General features: G+C 43.1%; 1 protein-coding gene across 2 annotated transcripts in view; it reads right to left on the minus strand.

Annotated features, from left to right (window-relative positions):
• The window catches only part of map1ab (microtubule-associated protein 1Ab), a 61619-nt gene that overhangs the window by 3606 nt on the left and 33899 nt on the right, over positions 1 to 24114 (minus strand). For both annotated transcript variants that reach the window (XM_046393670.1, XM_046393671.1), the window contains 3 exons: positions 13557 to 13639; positions 12599 to 12736; positions 75 to 12252 (listed from right to left, as the gene is read on the minus strand). In XM_046393670.1, the coding sequence (XP_046249626.1) occupies positions 75 to 12252; positions 12599 to 12736; positions 13557 to 13639 (12399 nt within the window). The remainder of the gene's footprint in view (positions 1 to 74; positions 12253 to 12598; positions 12737 to 13556; positions 13640 to 24114) is intronic.

Consider the following 24114-nt stretch of genomic DNA (forward strand, 5'->3'; position numbering starts at 1 on the left):
CAGTATCCCAAATATGGTTTCTGGGCCTGGAAATGAAAATCATCTGTTGAGCTACCGAGAACATGTTAACACACCTGAACTGCTCTTCACACCATTGACCAAGCCTTTCCCCGGGTTGAGGAGCTCACTCCTGGAGCCATGGGTCTCAGACATCTTGATCAGCCTGGAGCTTCTGTCTGTGTCCTTCCTTCTGAGGGAGGCTGATCGAGGAGAGGCAGAGTCCTTGGAAGTCTGCTTCACTGGAGTAGAGGACCTCTTCCTGACTTCCCCCTTACGAGCGGGGGAGGCTGACTTGGGTTTACCCTTCTTGAGGCCCTTGGTTGTCTTGTGCTCTTTCTTAAGAAGTTTCTCTGTGCTACTGTGGTCATTGAGAAGAGCCTCTGGATCTACCATGCACACATCTGGGTGGGGAGGGTGTGGAAGCGGGTCCTTCATCGGGGTGGGGAGGGGATCATGAGTCTTCTGAGCTGACCTTGGCGATGGAGGATGGTGACCCACCCCAGCTCCAGACGCAGATGATTTGTCCACCGGCAGATGTTCAGCGTCTTCATCTGAGTCCAGATTGCCTTCAGCTGTTATGGATGGACACTCCTCGGTTTCTGGAGGGACGTCAGAGTCAGACTGTGAAGGCAATGACTCGCTCACTGATGTCGGCGGTGTTTCCTCTCCAGCTAGTGTTACAGCCAAACCAGATGACAGGGCGCCAGGCTGCTGGTGTGGCCCCTGTCCAGACTCTGCATGGTAAGTTGAAGTATGGTGGCGCTTCTGCTTGTGTGACCTCCTTTTCACGGAGTGTTGCTCCTGATCATCCTCGTCCCCTTCCTGGGAGTGGTCGCTGTGGTCGCTGTGGCCGTCCTCCTCGCCCTCGTCACTCGAGAGTTGATGAGGGCTGGGGTTGATGAACGATGGAGAAAGTTCTCCTTTGCGATGTGTATATTCACATGAGGAGTAACCTGGGTGGGAGGCAGTGGAGGAAGTGGCTCCTGTGCTCAAGTCAGAGGGACGATCAGCCTTTTCGGTTCCTCTACTAGATATTTCTGTGTGATAGGTTTCTTGTGAAGAGGACACAGAAGTACGGTGGACACTTTCCATCCATTCCATTGCTTCCATCGCTTCCTCATCCTCATCGTCATCACCATAACCTGGAGGAGGGCCACTAGGGCAGTCGTCAGGCCTCTGTAGTAGCTCCCAGTCAGATATACTGCTCTTCCTCCTGACCTCTAATCTCTCTGATGGTTTTTCCAGCAAGTTTTTCTCCTCTAATCTTTCTGCCTCTCCTTTCTTGCTATCTTCAGCCTCTTCATGCATCTTTGGATCTGCCTTTTTGTCCTCTGTACTGCCTTTCCATGTCTGTTCTTCCAATGTCTTATCCTCCATCTTCTGCTTGACTCCACTGTCTTTAGCAGTGTCTGTCTTTTCGTCTGTTTCTTTTGTTTCTTTTTCCAGCACTTTTGTATCTTCCTTCAGAGGTGCAGAAGTTCCATCTGTCTTGTCCTCCTTTACCTCTGGTGTTTTCTCCTTTTTCTCTTTATCCTCCTCTGTTTTGGGCATGTCTTTTGTGGCACATGTGGTTTTGCTAGCTCCACTGTCACTCAGTGGAGTAACTGAGGCAGTCTGTTGAGTTGTTGCCATCAAGTCGTCAGGTTTGGACACAACAGAAGAAGAGGTGGTGGTGACTGTCTTTGTCTCTGTGGAGCGTATGGTACTTTCTACCACATATGGCTCAGTTATTGGTGATGAAGTCTCTTTTTGCTCGGCCACTTTGCTTTTTTGACATTCAATACGACATGGTAGGGTGCTGTCCTCCACTTCAGGCTCCTCATCTTCTGCTGACCCCTGGGACACCCTCTCAGAGGAGTCAGCTCTTTGGAGAGGAGAGACATCAAAGCAAGCCTCTGATGTGGATAAACTCTCTGACACCTTTATGGGTTCCATACTTTGTAGACTTTGTGGTGCTGCTGGGGACGCTGTAATCCTAGTTTCAAGCATATAAAAACTATCCTTGCTTGACTTTGTGTCCACGTCAGGCTTTGTAGGACCACTTGGATCCTCAGTCGGCTTGGCAGTGGTAGATGGTACTGGAGATGATGATTTGGTTTCATCAAACTGGCTGGGTTTTGTTGCAGGTTTTGTTGTCACCTCCATGTATTCATCTCTCTGAAACCCTCCAAAGCAAGAGCTTGTAGACTCTGTTGCCAACGATGGCTCATCTTTGGTTAGAGTTACTTCAGAGCTTGACAGAGTTGTGGAAGTTTGAACTTTGCCTCCTAAATGTTGGCTCAAAAGGGCAGAGGTTGAGTCTGAGGACGAGTAACTATACGATGTGGAAGAAAACTTTGAAGAAGAGTATGTTAAGGTGGTGTATGTGCGGGTTGACGACAAAGTTTCCTCATGTTTTGCAGTAGTATCTGGGCTTTGCTTCTCATCCACACTTTCTTCCTTACTGTCTCTTTGGCTATAATATTTATCATCGCTTAGCTTGGATAGCTGTGAGGCATCTGAAAGCACAAGGGTTTCTGACTTATCCTCCTTCAATCCCACTTGACTCTCCTCACTGTAAAAATGCTCAGAATAACCTCCAGATCTGCTTGGTCCAATATCAGCATAGCTGGCTCCTAACGAAGGGGAGGGACTACATGTTGTCCTGGACATGGAGTCTGAATGGTCTTGTGGCAAAAGGCTGCCTGTCAAACTGCTTGTGGACACTGGTTCAGATGGCTCCTTTGTCAAAAGGCTTGGCGATGGAGATGCTCTATCTTCGTCTCCTTTTACTGACTTTAGCACTTCTGAGGAGGTAAAATCTTCTGCTGATGACCTTCTCTTTGTGGTTGGTTCAGGATGCAGATTATTTTTGTCTGCATCCTCAGCTTTCCTTGTTTCAGGACTTTCTGGGGCATCTGTTGTACTGACACAGCTATCGTCCATTTTGTGAGAACTCGGATCTGGTGATGGCGTTGTTTTACCTGCATCTTCACTTCTCGTCTCAGGAAGCTTGCATTTGGCTGAATCACCAGCTGTGTCATCTTCTTTTAACGGTGTTGTTTCGGGAGATGATGGTTTTTTACTCATATCCTCCTTGTCTGTCTCTGTGACTCCAGTAGCTGAGGCATCATCAGGTGTTGGTTTGCAGACGGTTTGGTCTTTAAGTAAGCTTGATTCAGACAACTGAGACTTTTTGTTTGAGTCCTCTACCTCTGCTAATGTAGAAATATCATCAGAGCTACGTCTGCATATTTCTTTTTCAGACTGTTCCCTGGCACCCTTTTCCATATCTATATCACTTAACTCTTCTTCTTCTTCATCTTCTTCATCCTCATCTTCATCTTCATCATCGTCAACATTGAAATCCTCCCCCTCCACAAGTAGCCTTTTGTCTATCAGACTCTCTTTCCCTTCAGGAAAGTCCAACATGGATTTACAAGTGGCAGAGCTGCTAATTTGACTATTGTCAAATGCTACAACATTATCATCTATTTCATGTCCTAAACATGAGGCAGAAGCAAGTGCAGTCCTTGAATCACTTGATGTTTCTTGTTTCTCTGAAGGTGATGCTTGTTGAGGTAAAATGTCTTTTTCTGCAGGTGAACGCCGACCAGATGGCGATCCCTCCCTTTCACGATCAGAGGACTCCATTTTATCTTTGAATGACTCAGAAGATTTTTCTTTCTCTTTTTCTGTTCTCTTTTCTGTGAATTCTCCAAAAGTTAGAGAAGTAGCTGAAACTTGGGAACCAAGATCTGATTGGCTCCATGATGGAGAGGGTGTTTCCTGTCTTGATGATGGACCTGCTGATTGAGCAGTTGCACTGGTAGAAACCTTATCACTTTCTGCTGTTACACCAGCTTGAAAGGCAGCTGTAGTACCTTCTATCATATCCTCTTTCTCTTTCTCTGATTTCTCAGGTTTGTCCTCTTTGGGACTGAAAGAATAAGACTCAGCGGCCTGGGACATTTTGTTATCTTGCATTTCTATCGATGAAAAGCTTTTGTCAACATAAGGTGTATCTGGTCTTTCTTCTCTCTCCCTCTCTTCCTCTTGGCCCTTCTCTCTGTCTTCGTATTTAGGCGAGGCACTTCGGCTGTGGTGGCTGCTCCTTTCACTCTCTGTGAGGGACACTGGGCTGTAGTCAACTCTACTAAAAGACAGAGGCTCTTCTTTGTACTGATCATCCAGAAGGAACATGGCTCCTCCAGCTTCGGTCTGGCTTGTTCTTCTGTTGTCATCAATACCCATATCAGAGCCATGATCAAAACCTAGTGAGACCTCACTTTCTTCTCTAGAGTCCAAGTCATCATCCTTTGGAATGGGCTTTTCATACGGATCGTACTTAGACGTACCAAAGGTTTGCTTTTCATCTCCGAGACTTCCACTGACCATTTCCTTCTTTGAGGTAATTTTATCAACACTCTCCATTTTTGCAGCATCTGATTTTACATCTTCAGTGTGGCTTGCATCCTCAATATCTCTGTCCAGCATAAAATACGAACAAGGCTGGGATAATCCTGGAGAAGCCACCTCTCGCTCTCCTTCCATCTCCCTCTCTGCTTCCTTTCCAGGTTTCTCATGCAGCTTTTTCTCCTCTGTAGCACCGATTCCTGAGCTTGTCTGAGACAGTATCTGTTTCTCTTGTTGTGGAGTTTCGTCCACACTGGACTGGCTCTCAGTGCTCAAAAGCGTACAGCTCCTGGGCTGACTGTCAGTGCTTGACACTGCTGACAACACAGGCTTCTCAATTGAGTCGGACATCAGTTCTGCTCTAGCTGCTGGGATATCAGAAGCTGTTTCTTGTTTTGGGACAGAGGTCGTCTCCTCCTTTGATGTGACAGTACCCAAGGAGGGTTCTGGTTTGGCAAGGGGCACAGGTGTGATTTCTGTTTTCACGCCAACTTTGTCTACTTCAGGTGAAAGCCTGGATTCTTCTTTGCCAGACTCACTGAAGTCTTCATCAATAGAGGGCTCCTGCATTGTAAGCGTTGGTATAATAACGGTGGTCTGTTCTGATTTTGCCGGTTTTGTTTGGTCACTTGTCTGAGGTGTTTGGGATGAGGACAGACCTGCAGAAGAGATGTCATGATCTGATTTTCTTGGCTCAACTGACAAAGGTCTGGAGCCTGCTCCTCCCATACAAATGTCCTCCTCCTCTTCATCTTCCCTGTCTTCATCGGAGGACTGAACCACAAATGCAGGTTTGTAGTCTGACTTGGATGCCATTGCTGCTTCTCCCAATAGCGTCTGTGCAGGTTGTTTAATAGCTTTGTCCAGGTCTTTCTCTTGTAATTCCTCTCGCTCCCACTTCTCCTCTTTAGTATGGTCTGCATCAGAAGAGTCATACTTTTCTTTCTCAGTGATCTCATCTGTCTTCATGTCAGTGAAATCTTTTTCTTTCATAACTTTTTCATCGTCTTCTGGTTTTGCCTTTTCATCTTTAATATCTTCAGTCCCATAGGTATATTCTTTTTCTTGTTCTTTTTCCATTTTTTGCTCTTTGCTCAGTTCAGCAACGTGTGTGTCATCTTTTTCTTTCTCCATCTTCTCTTCTTGGCTGATAATGACCTTTGCTTCTTTATCTTGTTCTTTCTTCTCCCCCGGGATTTGACAGGGAGACACACAAATGTCATCTTTCACTGGTTTCAGGTCTCCACTTGATGTAGTTACAGAAATGGCTTGTTGTATTTCTGTTGATGTAGTGCCAAAAGTTTCCTCCACTTTCTGAGTTTCGGTAAGCTTATCAGAGGTTTCTTCATGTATATGCTTATCACTAACATCATCGTCCTTTTTAGTTTTCTCCTCCTCCAAGGTCTGAGAAATGGGAATATCTACCCCTTTATCATCTTTCTTAGATTCAGACCCAAAAGGATAATCATCTATCCCTTTTTTCTCATCTTTGATGCTAAATGTTGGAGTCTCTGTCTCCTGTTTGATGGATTTAGATTCACAGCTGCCCTGTTTGTCTACATCTTTGATTTCCTCCTCAATGGTTTCAGCTTTAGGTGGCTCCTTCTCTTTCATGTCTTTGGGTTGCTCAACACTCGAATCTGTTTCTTCCTCCTTTTTAGCATCATCTTGTTCAGTTTCTTTGACCTTCATTTCATCCAAAATAGTTTTGTGGTCGGAGATATCACCCTTTTCCTCCTCTTTAACCTCCTGCATTTTTATCTGTTTGTCAGAAATGTCACTTTTTTCCAGCTCTTTAACATCTTTTGTGGTTTTGGCATAAGTCTCATCTATGTCACTGTCCTTAATGGATAATGTATCAGTAATATCACTCTTTTCTTTCTCTTTTTCCATCTCTTCTTCTTTGACCTTCTTTTCTTCAAAAATCTCCTCCTTCAGGATTTCTTTTGCCTCCTCCTTGATGAGTTTTATATCAGATGTGGCAGCTTTAAACTCCACCTTCTCCTCCTCGTCATCTGCACAGGGTTTTACACCAGCAGCGTCTTTGCTTTCCTCCTCAACAGGTTTGATACTAGAAATTTCATCCTTAATTGTCACTGTATCTTTTTCCTCCTTCATGGGTTTGATAGCAACACAAGGATCTTGAACTGATAGGTCTTCCTCTTTGGATGGCTTCACAGCAAATGTTTCTTCCTTATGTACCGCCTTCTCTTTTTCTTCTTCTATCGTTGATTTGACAGCACAAATATCTTTACTGATTTCTTTCTCCTTTTCATCTTGCATGATGGGTTCAAAAGCAGACATGTCGTCCTTCAACTCCTCAGATGTTTTGACAGTGGAAATACCTTCACTCACCATTACATCCTTTATCTCAATCTTGGTAGGTTGAACAACAAAACTGACATCTTTATCTGTTTCTTCCCTCTTTCCTTCTTCCACGACTGGTTGGACATCATCCTTAGGTGTCTGTTTATCTTCTGTCTTGGTTGATGTTGGTGAGAAATCACTCTCTTTACTGACCATTACATGCTCTTCCTCCATCTTGACAGGTTTAATAACAGATGTGTCATATTTATCTGTTTCTTGCACTTTTTCTTCCTCCTTGACTGATTTGACATCATCCTTAGGTGTTTCTTTTGCTTCTACCTCAGTGGATGTGGGAGAGAAATCGACATCTTTACATAGCACTACATGCTCTTCATCCATCTTGCTAAGTTTAATGGCAGCAGTATCTTCTTTACGTTCTGTTTGCTCCTTGTCCTCTCCAGCTGTTGGTTTCACAGCAGAAGTATCTTCCTTACTTGGCAGTTTATCTTTTTCCTCTGCCTTGGTGAGTTTTATAGCAGTAGTATCATCTTTACTGGTGTCTTCCTTCTTGTCTTCTTCTGCAGTAGATTTGAAGATGCAAGCATCATCCTTGCTTGTAATATCCTTTTCCTGTTCCTTGGAAAGACTATCGCCTTTACTTGTCTCCTTCTCTTTTTCTTGTTCTGTGGTTGGCTTGGTAGCAAGAATCTCTTCTTTACTCACTACTGCATCCTTTTCATCCATCTTGATGGGGCTGACGGTCAAGCTAGCATCTTTACACACCTCTTGCCCCTTTTCCTCTGTCATGGTAACAGCAGATGTGTCATCTTTACTAATCATTTCTTCTTCCTCGGGGAGTTTAGCCACAATGTCTTTCTCCTTTTCCTTCTGGTCATCTGTAAAGGGCTTGGTATCAGAAGGAACTGTCTTTTCTATCTCTTTTTCTTCTTTCTTATCTTCGATCCCTTTGATATCAGTGTCTGTCTCCTTTTCCTTCTCATCTTTAGTAGGCATAATAATTGGCTCTTTCTCTATCTCCTCTTTAACAGGTTTCATATCTGTGGCAGGAGCCTTTTGAATCTCTTTCTCTTCACTCTTTATAGAGCTAATATCAAAAGTGTCATCCTTCTCTGTCACTTTCTCCTCCTCCTCCTCTTTCAAAATCTTACTCTCAGACACATCATCCTTTTTAACCTTGGTCTCAATAACCTCACCTGTGGTTTTGAGGTCAGAATCATCATCTTGTTTAGTATCTTTCTGCCTCTGTTCATCTTTGATTTGTTTGGCCTCAGAGGTAACAATTTCTGTGTCTGATTCTTTAGTAGTTTTGACATCAGGAGGGTAGTCTTTTTCAAGCTCTTTCTGTTCATCTTTAATGGCCCTATCAGCAGTGACAATGCCCTCTGCAATGAGCTCTTCTGTGACAGGTTTAATATCAGAGATATCCTCCTTTACTGGCTCTTTCTCTGCTTTCTCGACCGTGATGGACTTAATGGCAGAAACGTCTTCGTGGGTGACAGATTTCTGTTTCTGCTCATCCTTGATTTGTATGACATCAGAGGTGTCGTCTTTTTCTTTCTCCTGTTCCACCTCGACAGTTTTAACTGCAGATTTGTCATCATGATGATCATCATCATCATCATCTTTCTTGTTGTCATCGTCATCCAGGAAACGGCTCTCCTCTGGAAATTTACCTGGAACAGGTACTTTAGGTTCCTTCTCTTTGAGTCCTTTGTCAACATCTTCATCACTCTGTCCAGATGAGATAAGGGAATCCCTCTCTAACACGGGTGGCTGAACTTCTGTTAAAGCTGCAGCAACAACAACAGGGATTATTTCTGCCTGTTTGCCTTCATCTTTCAGCACTGGTGAAATGTCTTTTTCTGGCTCCTCCATCACTGTAACCTCTTTTATGTCCTTCTCAAGTGATTTGTCCAAAGATGTTGAATCTACTTCATGTTGATCTGGTTTCTGTCTGTCAACATCTTCTTTTGTCACTGCTTCGGCTTCATCTGCCTTTTTAGTTTTGTCTTCAGTTGCAGTGACTGTATGAAGGGGCTCGTCTTGTTTTTGCAGCTCCAAATCATGGAAGTCCTTCATCTTGTCTTCCACAGGTGACTGGCGAAGTGGAGAGTGAGCTGCACTTGGCGGTCCGGACTGTGGAGGGGAGGCCATTTTCACAGTGATATCATCTGGACTAAAGCAGCGCTCTTCACTCTCTGAAGTTACTGAGTCTGATCCAAGAGGTCTTGTGGGTACAACAGAGGACACATCTTTCGGTGCAACTGCATCTATATTTTCCTCTTCAACTGGTAGGTGGACTGGTTTGGTGTCCTGCACAGACTTTGAAATTGGAGACACTGAGCCAGCAATCTTTTCAACATCTTTCTCTTTACCCTGTAATAACTGGGATGAAGCATAGCCCTCTTGGAGTTTTTCAAGTGAAATGTCAACATTAGGAGTTTGGTCTTCTTCCTCTTCTTCCTCTTCCTCCTCCTCCTCATCATGAACGTCGGGAACTTTAGCCCCCACCTTCACTTCTGCAATAGGGAGCTGTAGGTCATCCGATGGAGACTTGGATTTTTTGTCATCTTCTAAAGACGGTGGTGAAAGAGTTCCTGCAGACAGTGGCTGCTCTTTACCTTGGGTAGCATCTGGCGGGGTTGACAGGGTAACGGGAGATTTGGGTGATTCCTCGGCCACAGGTGCTGCAACAGATGTCACTGATTGGTCTTCGGCAATAGAAGTAGGGAGAGAGGACATTTTTTCATACTCTGTGATGGACGTTGCAGAGGACACATGCTCCTCCTCTGCCAGAGGAGCAGTGATGATGTTGGTGAACACCGATACTTGCTCCTGCACACCTGGGATAAAACCTTTGTCGGTCATAGCCGCAGCTTGCATCTCCCTCATGCCGTGAATGTTCACAAATGATTCAGTCTGATCTGGAACAGAGATGTCGTAGGCACCCACATCGTACTGAAGGTGTGGTATCCTCTCCTCTGCCTCCTCATGAATCTCCTCATCAGAGATGGTCTGTTCTGTCTCAGAGTAGCCGGGAATGGTCTCGTCGTGGATATAGGAGATGGGTTCGGCTGCAGTGGCTCCTTGAGCTACTGAGGTTATGGGAGCTGTGGCCCCTCCCACATGTGACAGGTAGCCCTCCTCCTCTTCATCTTCTTCGTCTTTGGCCGCAGTCAGAATTTCAGTGGTTTTGCTTTCATCGACCATTTTTTCTTCGACTGCATCTTCAGGTTTGACTTTGATCTCTTCATCAGCTATTACATCTAAATCTTCTACCTCCTCCAGTTCGGCCTTCTCCACTGCCTCCTCCTCCTCTTCTTCGGATGGAGTCATTCGTAGCTCCTCTTGTGTCACGACCACGGCTGAGAGATTTTCTGATTTCTCCATTTCTTCTATCTCATGTTTCCTGTCAAGCCCATCGTCCTTTGCCTCCTTCCATTTTGATTCATCTTCCTCTTCACCTATCCCCATGTCCTCTTCCTCCTCCTCGTCTGTTTTCTTTTCAGCTGCTGGGGCCACTTCTTCCTCCTCCTCCTCTTCCTCATCCTGAGTTGCTGCTCCCTCATCCTCAAACTTTTGAGCTTCTTCCATTTCTCTCTCTTGTGTCGACTCCTTGTCTTTGTCTTCAACTTCAGCTTCTGCAGCTGAGACCTCCTTCTCTGTGCCAGGTGGAATTTCAGATATAGTTTCTTGTGCTTCCTGTGTCTCTTGGGTAAGGCTTTGTGCTGTCGGCTCTGTTGAAACCTTGTTACTGTCTAGTTGCTCTGCTGATACAGCTACAACTTCAGCTTTTTTCAGTTCTTCAAAATCCTTAGTGAGGTCTTCTGGAGTTGAGGGAGCAGATATGCCCTCAACAGCTCCATTTTCTATTGGTTCAGGTTGAATAGTTTCAGGTTTTGTTTCTTCTGTTTTTGGTTCAGCAGATTCAACCTTTGCTGCTTTGATTTTTCCAGTCTTGGCTTTACTTGAAACTTTAGCTTTATGCAATGTCTTTCTTACCTCTGGTGTAAGTGGTTTTAGGTCAGGCTTTGTGATTTTTCTCAGCTCAGGTTTGGATGCGTCCTTCTTTTTGTCCTCTTTGGACTTAACATCCTTTTTATCATCTTTTTTAACTGAGTCATCTTTCTTTACTTTCTTGATTTCTTTCTTTTCCTTGTCCTTTTTCTCATCCATTTTTGAAACCCTTTCCTTGGGGTGCTTTTTTAGGGATTTTTCTTTCAAGAGTTTTTTCTTTTCTGGCACATCAGTTTTAGATTTTGTAGTTTTTGCAGGCTTTTTCTCCTCTTTTTTCTCTGATATATTTTCCTTCACAGAGTCACTCTTTGCCTCTGTGGCAGCAGACACATCATCTTGTCCTTCAGTTTCTTTTTTGGAGGCCTTTGCAGTGGTCTTGGGGGATGACTTGAGACTCTCTTTGCTATCTGTTCTTTGTTTTAGCTTGGTTTGTTTTATAACAGAGGGAGGAGCTCCTGAGGCAATGTCCTTCTGTGTGGCTACAGGATAGCGCAAGAAGTCAAGGTGCTTTAATTTTTCTAGCCCCTCTAGGATTTTGTTTTGTGGTGCATTCCCAGGGAACAACACTCTGACGATCTTTTCTGCAGGGTTGGCAGGAAGCCAGACAACTAAGGCTGTAACTGATGTCAGGTAGGGCACAGAGATTTCACCTTCTTTTCCACTGGGCAGCACAATGCCAGTCTTGGCCTTGCTGTTGCCAGCCCACTTCTGCATTAAAAATTGCATCTCTTTACTGTCTTTGACAGGGTTGAGAATATACATGTCCAACCTGCCCACTCCCATCTTGTGGAACAGAGTAATGGGCTCAATGGTGTTGCTGACCACTCGACAGAGAGGCTCCGGCTTGATTCCTAGTTTGTTAAGGTACTGCAAAGTCAACGAGGCCTCTTCGATGCTGCGTTTCACTTTAAGATTAGATTCTGGCATGCGGAGCTTCTCTGGCACATTGAAGAATACCACACCAAGCTCAGGAGAGATCAGGTTCTTCATCCAGTCGCTGTAGTTGGTGGAGCCTTGAGACTGCTCCTCCTCCTGCTCTGCTATCTTCCTCTGAAGCAGCCCGTTGATACCGGGGAGATTGTCGGCGCCGATGTGTGTGAGTAGAATAGAATCAATGCGGTCCAAGTGACGAACCAGCTTCCAGAAGCATGATTTTCGCTCAGAGCCTCCATCCACTAAGATGTTGAAGCCGTTTACAGCAAAGAGAGCAGAGTCTCCACGTCCACCGGGAAAGATGTAGCAACATGGCTTGGACAGTTTCAGGAAGCCTCCAGAGGTGGGTGGCTCCAGGAGGTCAAAAGGTGAAGGGACGTCCACCGTCTCAGAGATGTACTCTGTGAATTCGGCGACGCCCTCCATCTTGGGGAGAACAGGGTCAGGGTTTAGCTTGTATTCCAGGAACTCCCGCAGGGTCTGCTGCTGTCCCAGGGAGCTCCAGCCCACCTCCCCACGGCAGGACACAGTAAGTGTAGCCTGCTGCTTGGGGGCTGCTGTGCCCAGTAAATTACTGACCTGCCGGAGGGACACACCCAGACAGATAAGTCAGTGATGAATGCACAACATTTCGTGGACTTGTGTTGGTAAATACATCCAAAAAAAATAAAAGAAGAAGAAAAAAGTACATTAGAGAATCTTTGTGTCAAGGAAATGTTTTAAATATTTTCTTAAGAACAAAATTATCAGTTCAACTGAAGCCAATAAAGCAGGAGACTGAATACTCTCCTTTGCCGTTGCTGTTTGTGTAATATCCACATTTCTGTAAATGTTGAGTTCCTTGTGCATCTCTAGCCAAACTCCTTCTTAGAGCACTCAACACATTAATGAATGTACCGGATTCAGGACAGTGGACTGGACTCACCCCAGGATCAGCAAAGACACATGAAAAGGTCTGGTAGGTGAAAACCCCACTTTGAAGAAGAAGGCCACCGTGATCTGAACTCTGGCCACTCAAGACCAGAAGCTTGTGTCCTGCTGAATCTGTGACTAGAGACTGGATCTGGGACACACGCACATAAAAAAAAGAAAGAGGAGGGAGACAGAGGACAGTTAAAGGAGAGAGACCACATTGCCAAGATAGAGTGAGAAATAACTGCGTCACTGACAAAGATCAGCTTCAATTCCATCAAGGTTAACAAAATTAAAATTTTCTGCAAAAAAATGCAGGAAATCCAACAGAAACAAAAGTTTATTCTATATAAATGTGAAAGAGGTGATTCACTGGGTATCTAATCGCAGTAGTTCTTTCATGCTGACCTATATGTGTGCGTACCACCTCGTATCAATACCTGTCATGTATCGAAAGCATTGAACGCCTAGCCATAATTATGAACTTGTTCTCTTTTATTATTTAATTTGATAGATTCTGACTTAAATTATAATTTTGCATATTTTATTTTTATATATTTTTGCATGTTTTATCTTGGAAAATACGTTTATGTTTAACAGCCTTTTAAAAAAAATTTGTAGTAAAAAAATGTATCTCTATCTGGCCGTGCCAATATCAGATTGTTGCCGATATGTTGGCACTGGTACGCCACAGGTTTTTTGTTTTTTTGTTTGTTTGGTTGTTTTTTTAAATAATTTTGAAAAGGTGTCTCCATTAAATACTTCATCCACACAAGAGCACTGACATGTTTATTTTTCAACTGTAAAATGTTCTGCTCAGTGCAGTATTTCTTTAAAATAATTTTAAGGGATCCTTATCAAAACTGTTTGAAATCAGATTTTTTTTCAGCCTGTCAGCCACAGATGAAGTAATGGAAGTTTAACACCACTGGTAAAACCAGCCGAGAATTTTCAGAAGATGTTGACATTACCTCTGATACTACAGTGTCTTCAGAAGGGTTGACAAGCACCACAGTCTCTAGGACATCACTTCTGTGGTGAAGAGTTCTTTGTCCTGTAGGAGAAGATGGAAAACATGAAAGTTAATCTTTCATGAATAAAGCATTTAAGGCTGGGATTCTACTCCATCGAGTCCTGATGGCTGGGCGAAATACACAAGGTGACCGACATGTCTCACCGTCATCCTGCTGGATGGCGTCCAGACCTGCTCTGGAAAACCTCTTTGAGTCAGGGAGTTTTACTATACTGCATTCTGCATCGTATGTGGGGCAGTCACCATAAAGACACATTCAGCCCACTTGTGCATCAACGCAAGAACAAAAGTTTGATTAGGAAATGGGTCACTGCTGTCTGTTGGGTGAGGTTTAAAGTCAAAGCCACAAGTACAACACACGCTAAGCTGACACCAATATTTATCAGTGATATGGGGAATTAAACCAAATCTTCACATTTTTAGACAGAAAGGTGTGTCGCTTGCAATGTCGCGTTGGTTAAAAAGTCTCATTTTACATTGCAGGCCAGAAATATTAAGAAGAAAAAAAAATATTCTGTGAGTAAAAACAATATACCACACACTGAAAATATCATAAAATGCACCACAATGTGGTGCATATTCATCCTACTTATGCATCAGCACTTACTGCACTCAGAGGTGATGTTAAGCTTTTAATTCCCCTTTGTTTCAGCACAGATGCAGGCTCTAATATTAGACAGCTCTAATAATAGGGTGGTCTCAGTGACTCCACCATCCACAGGGATCTTCAGTGCATCCCCTGAGTATGCAGTGCTTTGCCATCTTTTCAGGATCTGGGCTGTCAACACGTGTTTTCCATGAAAAACGTCTGATGTAAATTGCTCTCTGCTCCAGGTACTGTGATGTATAAAAGGACTGAGACACTAATGGGATTATAAAGGAGTTACAACAGCCAAATGTAAGAGTTTGAATGAAACTGATAAGAAAAGTAATTTCACAGAGTAAATAAATGGTTCAATTTTTTTTTTTTTTTTTGGTTTATATCAATGAGGTAATCAGTGCGGCACTTAAAAGTCTGGGCCATCTGTGAGTGAGAGGAGAAGCACCCAGTAAGTAGCTGTTATATTACAGATGTTAATCACAGCCATATTCTCTGCTTTCAGTTGATGATTGTACTTATGTGAACTAAAGGCATTAACTTTTTTAACAGTGATGAAATTCACAAGCTGAATTAAATCGTTTTATATTCAAACACATTTTCTTATCTAGCAAACAGTCAAATCCGTGACTTTCATGTAAAGAAATGTCAGAAGATTTTTTTTTGTCTCCTCCGTCGGAGATCTTGAAAACTTTTATTCGGCTGCACTGGTGGCTCGTTTTGAAAACTTGTCTGGCCCGTAGCAGGCCATGTTTACATGGAATAAATAGAAATGGAATCAAAAAGCTGAACCATGTATTCATTTCTGTTCAGTCTGTTGTAAGTCTTTCTCAGATCTACCCATCTTAGGCAAATGCTTGTTCAAAATGCAGCTGCCAGACTTGTACACCAGGTGCACCGTGGTGCAGTTAACTGTGTTCATGCATGCTAACATTTGCCATTTAGCACTTGAGACAATGGCTTTAGTTTTGCAGGTCAAAAAGCGAGGTATTGGACACAAAGCCACGACAAATCAGAAACAGAAGCTCTGAGCTGACAAAACTGCTACAGTAAAAAAAACAAAACAACAAAAACAACTTTGATCCACAGATTTTAAAAAACAAAAACATGAACCTCGTGAACCTGCAGATTGATCCTACACGACCAGGCAGAGAAAATCAAGCACAATAAATGGCTAGATTCTATAAAAATGTTTAGAAAAATAAAATTAATCTTGGCATGGCCTTAAATGTGAAATCATATTCACGTACAGCACATTAACTTAATAACAAACTAACATTCAGAGCATCACTGGAGCAAACCGGAGGATGTGGCTCCCTCTGTTGATGTTACCATAGCAACACACTGGCAGCCATATGTTTCATTTCCCCCCTGCAGACTCACTGCAGTCAGCATCACCAATGTGAGACAGAAAACAATCATTTTTACTCAAGTGACCCCTGCGAAGAGCGAGTGAGGGAAGGCGACCGCAGGATTTTGTTGATGGACGGAGGACGACGATAGCCTTCACTGTTCGAATGAACCTGCTGGCACAGCAGTCATGAGGAGTCCTAACGCTTCAGCAGATCTGCCCACAGACGCGTCCGGTTTCACAGCGCGATGACTAAGCTGCGAGGGTGAGCGATGATTTGCAGGTTTGCTTTCATACTTCCAATGCTGACAAGAGCAACACACACCGACGCAGACACAGGAGATAACCTGCGTCAGTCAGCTATGAATTTGTAAGTCCACTCTCAGAAAAATGAAGCCCAGAGAGACAGTGTGTCCCTCTGACCTCCTGATGTGCTTTTCTCAGGTGAAGCCGGGGAGAAGAGACTGCATTAGCTGCAGCTAATGGCTGCCTGCAGGGCGACAGCTCGCTGACACTGCAGACTGGTACAACGTGATACTACAACAACAAAGACACTCTAAGTCAGTCTGAAACGCTGCTGTTTAACCCCCGGGGGTCAGAAGACATGAACAATGCAGAGCGACTGAGAGCTGAGACGAGGAGGTACACTATATAGACAAAAGTATTGGGATATCTATCCATTACACAAACAGGGACTATAATGACATCTCATTCTAAACACACAGACAGTTTTGCAGCTCTAACAGCTTCCACTCCTCTGGGAAGGCTTGTGAGTGTTTCTGTGGGAATTTATGCCCATTCATGCAGCAGAGCATTTGTGAGGTCACACACTGATGTTGGACCAAAAGGCCTGGCTCACAATCTCCGTTCCAGTTCATCCCAAAGGTGTTGGATGGGGTTGAGGTCAGGACTCTGTGTGGGCCAGTCAAGTTCTTCCACACCAAACTCATCCAACCATGTCTTTATGGAGCTTTGCTTTGTGCACTGGGGCACAGTCATGCTGGAATAGAAAAGGGCCTTCAACAAACTGTTGCCACAAAGTTGGAAGCATAGCATTGACCAAAATGTCTTGGTATGCTGAAGTATTAAGTAAGAGGCCGAGCCCAACACCTGAACAACAGATCTGACCCAATACTTTTGTCTATGTAGTGTATCTCACGTCAGCTTTCACTCCCAAATGTAGCTAATGCATGAGAATCTGTGCAGGGGACATTGGAGCACAAAGAGTTTAAAACATAATGTAATACTGTTTTTAAATGATCTGTAACTCATAATAAGACTGCTGTTTTTCATGTTGTTTTGCAAGTAAAGGTATTTTGTTTGCCACTTTTGCTATTAAATTAAATTAATACAAAGTCTGGAGCTGCAAATTGGCAACTAATTTAACTACTTAATTAATTAAACAGTCTTTTAAATATTTTTTAAAAGTAAAACAGAAAGATTCTCTTGTTTTAGTTTATCAAATGTTTAAAGATCCCCTCCAGACATATTTTAAGATGTATATATAAAAGTCTTTATATAACTCTACTTTAACTAATGTGTGTCTGATATGGGTTTTCCACAAAAAAAAAAAAGTTCACTTATCTTGTTGAATTCCTTAAAATTACATTCACTCCTTGTCCCTCATTAAAAAATCCTGAATCCATGATTATGCAAATATGTGCCATTTATAAAGTGTAACTACTTCACAGGAGATGTCGTCTAGTTTAATGTAAAGTTCATTTTCAGTGCGCTGGAGGCTTCAAGTCTCCACATCACACTTACGTACAAACTGCACATACTTTACTCTGCAGAGAGAAACTCAAACATTCAACTGCAGGAACAAGAAGAGAAACAAACTTTTTAGTGGTAAAGGCCTTTACATTAGCTGCTCTTAACGTTACAGTAAATTGGACATTTTTAACTTTTTGGACTACTGATTGATGACTGTGGGCTTGAGGAACTTGTGATGGGCCTTTGAAGCATTTCAAGAGGCTAAACAGACCAAACAGTAAAGGAAACAGCCGTCTCTGTTACAGCATTCAACCCTCACTGGTCACCAGCTCCAGATTGTCCAGTTCACACTCAGTGAAGCTGCTGAGTGGAGGATTTTGAAACACACAGCAAAGTGGCAGAAGACTTAAAAAAAATCCCAATGTCCTTTAGCAAAAATCAAAACAGTAAACCTTTGCCTCTGACAAGGTTTAATTATTTTTGCCTTTTTCCAGTTGCACTTTTCACTGAATTGGACGACAGCGTTATGTGCTGTTAAAGAAAAACTTGGGTCATTGTCAGGTGTGGGTGTGTGGTTTTATCACAGCCTACACTTGTGTTACTTTTCAGCACTACGTATCCTGATGCATATGTTGTGTCGGCATGTGTTTCAGTTAATCTATGCAGTGCAGCTTCCTGCTCAGAAGCATTTCCATGACATAAACTTACATGTGCATACCAGTGAGAAAACTGTGCTATACCTCATGATGTATAATCACTGTTTACTTCCTATATGTGTGAGTGTGAGATTTAATAAAAGATTGAAATGTATTATTTGAAAGGTGGCAGGAAAATGATGTCCAAAAATCACTGACACTATTAGAACAGATATCTGTATTTTAATATTTATCCTTGGGTAACAAGTGACAGATTTATGTACAAACTTTGGCTTTGTTTCTTACTGACAAATGTGCTCAGGCTGCAGAAAGCTGTCAAACTGGGAAGACTGATTGGTTCTTCAATGACTTCTGTCAAGGTGGGAATCAACTTATCTCTGCAGTGCGTCACACACGGCTTGATTAAACACATCTCCACCTCCTCCATGTCAGCATTTCTCTGTTTCTTCGAGGCTGGAATCCATGAAGCAGTACGAAAACTAAGACGACTTTATTTAAAGAAACGTTTGAGTGCAGCTCCTCAAAAAAAAAAAAAAAAAAAACTATCACCAGTTCTCTAAGGGAGTCTGAATCGCTGACTGAAACACAGAGCATATTACTCTGTTAAGTAACACAGTCACTGTTGGATAAAGTACCTATTCATGACAAACATCCATCATCATGCAAGTCTTTTAACCCACTAATAATAAATAATGTAATAAATAACAAGGCTGCTACTGGACGTTACAACCCAGCGTCGACGGAGATACAAACGACGTGAAGCTAAAGCCTCCTCGTGCAGGCAGGCCAGCGTCTGTTCCTCAGCTCAAATGTGTTTGTTTAAACGGTCCTTCTGAAGAGTGCAGTGTTCAGCCAAGTTTCCCCTTATCGATTCATCCCCAAAGCTTTCCTCCACTGCCATCCTGGACAGGAGAGGAGGCATCATCTCTTCACTTAAAGTGACTTTCAGCCAAAGGCACTTTGAGGGTCTCAGCACAAAAAAAACAAAAACAAAACACTACTCGTGAAAATGTGGCAGATTATTTCTGTGTACACTATTTAAAAATGTCTCTCATTTCTGCAAAGGGTTTACTGCTTGCACTGACTCCCTGCTTTGGTCGTCAGAGGGATCAGCCTTAAGTACTTGTGGCCTTCTTATCAGTCAATATGCCTGTGATTGTGAACACTAAAGCAGTGCACATCATTAGCATATCACTGTGACACATTTCTGCAGTTCACTCACTTAACAACAACAGACATGCCGTGGATTAAAACTTCATTTGTGGAGTTTTGGTGTGTCGAAGCTTTAAATCCGCTGCTTCTCTGCTTTAAAAGGCATCAAGCTGAGAGGCCTAAAAATAGAAAACTTACATCCCAATACAGATAAATAGTTAAGTTTGTGTGAGTCGATTAGAGCCCAACTTTATTTGTTTATTTATTTTTTACTTAGACACACAGACAACATTTCTATTGCGATTGGTTGGGCTGTAATAGACCACCATGTCTCATCCACAGAAACTTTCCCCAGGGACATGAAACCTTTGGAGGAACTCGGAGTCCACCGCAGGTTACCAGGGTCTAAATTAAGTTTTGGAGACATTATTTTAGCGCCCGAAAAGTCCCTGCTCAGCGAGGTCTAGTGCTTTCCAAAAGCACTGGAACCTTTGGGGATTGGGCTTGCAGGGCTGAACGTTTCTGATTGGTTGCTTATTTAGCGTTCACCGTGCTTTCACATATCAACATGAAGTTCGCCCGGTCTGTGCAGGTCTTTAGACTGCGGTGGAGACACAGATAACAAAAGGCTGAAGGGACCTTTTAGTTCTGTGAAAAGAAGTCCTGAAACTAAAAGCTGTTTTGTAAACATGGCTTTCAAAAGAAGAGTAAATGGACTTTTTGATGTACCAGCATTGATTTGAAGGATAAAGAAGGAATTCGCCAGCCTGACTTCTAATCTGTCAAGCTTATTCATAGACTTTAGATATTTATTTATAGATGCACGCAATGCCGTGCTACAACCAAACTTTCCCAAGAAGGAACATTTAGTAAAGTGTAACCGAGCAGGGGTATCTGTGTTACCCGAGATCTCCCGTCTTCAGTGATCCATTTTCTTGACAAAAATAACCGTGGAGGCGGAGCAGACGCTGGATGTCGTGCGCCCCGTTTCTGTCGCTTGACTTAAAGATTTCGGGAGGTGAACTCTTCACTCCCCCTCAGTCCTTGCACGACTCTGTTCGTTGCAACTGAAAGGAAGGTCGTTTGCCAGACAGAACTCGGCGTTTCTGCTCGTTCCGGCTCCTTTTCAGCTGACCTGCTTGTTATATATATCCACGTCTGAATTCCCCAAACGGGAACGCTCTGTTTAAAGGCGACTAAAACGGAGCACTGATCGACCGAGGCCTCGCCACCGCACTGCTCCAGATAGCATGTTCCACATTCACAGTGGCAAGAGGGATGTGAGAGGGTTCAAGGGACGTGAAGACGAGGGGATGAGTTGACTTTTACTAAAATTACATAAAGCAAGTTGCTATGATTAAAGTGGAGAACTTAAAAATCAAACTCACCAGTGATAATGACACCACAGCATAAGATCAGCACGTGGCAGCGTATCACACAGGCTGAAACTGAGCCGACAACCAATAAGTGCCGAGGACAGCTCTTCTTTCAAATGTGAAATTCATAATTCTAATGTAACGGCAGTCGGGCAGCTTTGGATCGAGATTAACGGACGAGCTGCTCTGCCTCCTGAGACACAGCCGCCGCCCTCTGGAGATCAGAAATGTACTCCTGACCTGAGGGATTACTGAGCTCACAAGTCTCATGGACTTAGCACTTACAGGAAAACATTTCACCCCTTAACGTCTTCGCTGGTACACAGACAACTGCGGAAGGGAGGACTCGAGTGGTGTAAAGGGGGAACATGACATCAGCGAATCGCTTGGTGAGTTAAGACGAGAAACACCAGCGACAGACAACATCGGCTGTGAAATCCGGACCGAAATAAGTGACTGCATCGACTGGGAAAGGTGGAGAAAGATCAACCAGGATGTTCAAGACCGACAGTTTAATATATCTAAACTGTATATACTGAAAATAATTCATAGTTGCAGCCTTGACAAAGACCCTATTTCTGTACCTCTGGCCTTGTTTTCTGTTAAAAGTAAATCAAGTAAAATTAAGTTAAACTTAATGAGCGAGTTAATGAAGCTGAACTGACGCCTCAGGCTTCATATACACGTCAGATCAACAGTGGCTGATTGACGCTGACATCAAAAAGTTATTACCCTGCCCTTAATCTCATTTGCCTAATGTGGGCTCATTCCTCCACTCAGACTGAGGACTATTGTCTGAGCTTAGAGATGAAGTGGTGTGAAGTGGGTTGGAAAATTAAAGAAGCCTGAGCAGACCCTGCTGTTTCCATGTTCATTTCGGCGCCTCATCTTCACCCGCCAGCCGAAGCCATACATCAGCGCTACAAGTCCAGTCATTAGTTTGTGTGCGAAGACGTCAAGCCGGTGCTGAGTCACTGCTGAAGTCTGCAGTCTGTCCTGTAGCTGTAAAACACGCCAAATTATTCCACTGTCTTCGCTGGTCTGCGAGCAGTTGTGGAAGATATACTGATTATTGACTGTCAGGCTTTAATTAATTGATTATCTCATGGAACTGAACGCTCCAGTGTACTGTATGTTGTGTATGCTACCTGTTGTTTGCTGTAATCAAATACATGTTTGCTTACTTTGAACTGCATCAGCAACTGTAAACAACCAAGAAATAACCTCCAGGACTTAAACTAACTCCTTGAGCCACAATCACTGTCGTCTGTTCACAGCAGCAACAGGAAGCCAGGATCGTATTTCCTGATGCTAATCCTGCTCCTGTGATTTGGCAGCGCCGCATCATGGGGCTGCTAAGGCAGTTCAAGCCTCTGCGACAGAAACAGTCAACAGTCTCTCCAGGAAAAGGCAAAAACATTTGCAGCTGCTATCCATTTGAACTGCGGCTGATAACTGATAGCTAATCTAATCTAAAACTAAAATGCTCCAATCAAAACATAAATCGTGAAAGCAAATGAAAATGCGGTAAAGAGCAGTAAGAACATCAGCACATAACTGTTTGTTTTAAGAAGTTAGTGTTGGTGGCTGCAACTAATCCTTGTTTGTCCACGCGCTGTCTGTGTGTGTTCGACCAGTGTGCTACAACAGGGACGAAACAAGCTAAAAAAAAGGTACAAGGAAACAGCTTCCACTTAACGAAGATGTATGATGCCTGTAGTAATACATCAGCATTTATTAGCTGATTAATAATTTAAATCAGCAAAGTAATTAAGGCTGTCAAATAAATGCAGCAGACGTATAAAGTGGTGTGACATGACAAATTAAAGCTCGACTAAAGCCAACAAGTGTTTCCCACTATGTTTTTCACCCCAAAAATGTGTTGAATTTTTACTTACTTAATTTAGTTTTTATCATGTTTATCTGTGAAATTCGAAACTCAAAAACCGCAATAAGGGACACAAAAAACAATAGATGTTGTGCGAATCACAGGTAATTAAGATAAAATATTATCTAATTCACAAAAAGGCCGTCCTCACCGTCCTCAGACTGGATTTAAAATAGCTCAGACTCATTATCAGAGTATGAGTCATTACCACATGAAGAAAGACGCGAGAGAAAAGAACATTAGCCCACCGATTGAAGTTTTGAACCAACTTCTGCAATCTTTTCACCTGATTTAACTTTACGGAGTTAGCTCGACATCAGTGCGTCTGACACATTAAAAGAAATAAATCAATCGCAGGAAGAGGAGAAGACAGAGGTCGATTAAAGTCTCAGAGCTCTTTGGTATTTCAGTGCGTGAGTATTTAAGGCCGCTTTTCTCAGAGCTCGTTCAACCTCCACAATACGGTCGGTCCAGTCTCCTCCTCTTCTCGTCCGCTCCTTAAGGGGCCTCTGGGCTCCTTTTGCAAGTCTATCATTCAGTCTTTGTTGCTGCAGACTGCCATGGTGATGCCCTACTCACATCCACACACACTCACACATGCATTCATGTCAGCACTAACGACGCACACCAGCAGTTAAAGTTTCACATTCGGTTTTATAAATGTGACCCTTTTTTTGTACAGGCTGCTGTTGGCTCTGGACAGATAAATAAATAAAGAATCGTCAGAAGAGAAATGCCAAAGATGTTTTTGGAGACATTTATAAACATGACGTCATTCCTCACCCAGGAAGCACCGACAAGTTGATTTAAACTAAACTGCAGCTATTTAAGGGCCATGTTTAAGGATTTCTTAACCTGAAAAAAGTGTTAATGTAAAAGAAATTAATATTGACTGATGTATCGGGGTTTGTTTTGATAAAACTCTCAAATATCAATCTTAAGTATTAGTCCTGCTTTACTTTCATGCCCAAATTTTCAGTCACTAAGAGAACTTTTCTTATTGAGGACAAGCCTTTGAAATGTCACTGTTGTGCCACAAAACTCCTCCAAACTCTTTCTAACAATGATTCAATGTCAGATTAAAATATGAATGGAATAAATGATGTACAAAAACATGCCTGAACAACTACAAGACCAGCTGAAATGCCCAAAAACATCAAGTTCAGCAATTAAAATAGAAGGTTTACCAGTTTTTAATGAAGCTGTTGGCCCAGAATATTAAGTGACAACGAACTGATATATGCTGCATTAATAATAAAGGATCAATGATGGTCTATATGACACACACCAGCCCACACACAACCAAATATAGATGGATACCTTCAAAATGTCACGTTTATTATTGGTAAGGCAGTGAAGTTTGTCATTTACTTGCGTCCTTTAAATAACCCAGTTTCATGAAAAAGTTTACAGGAGCAGATGAGAATCTCATCAGAGGGACGGTGAGAGAAACGAACAGAGCGAGAGGCCGAGTGACCACCCTGAGAGTGAGGAGAAGCATGAAAACACTGCTTGAAAGGGGCAGCAGGAGGATGTTGGCAAAGTGTCATCTTCTCTTCGAGTCTGGTCCACAGTGTGCCAGCTATGACATCAGTGCTACCCCCTGTACCCCTCCTACTGTCTAAAGGCCTTAAGAGGCACACACACACACACACACACACACACACACACACACACACACAAGAGTACAGCACATGCTGCCAAAACATCACACTAAAATGTGTCAGACCGTCTTTTTCAGGCCACCACAAACATTTCCCCA

The sequence above is a fragment of the Scatophagus argus genome, chromosome 7 (assembly GCF_020382885.2).
Source record: "Scatophagus argus isolate fScaArg1 chromosome 7, fScaArg1.pri, whole genome shotgun sequence".
NCBI lineage: Eukaryota > Metazoa > Chordata > Actinopteri > Scatophagidae > Scatophagus > Scatophagus argus.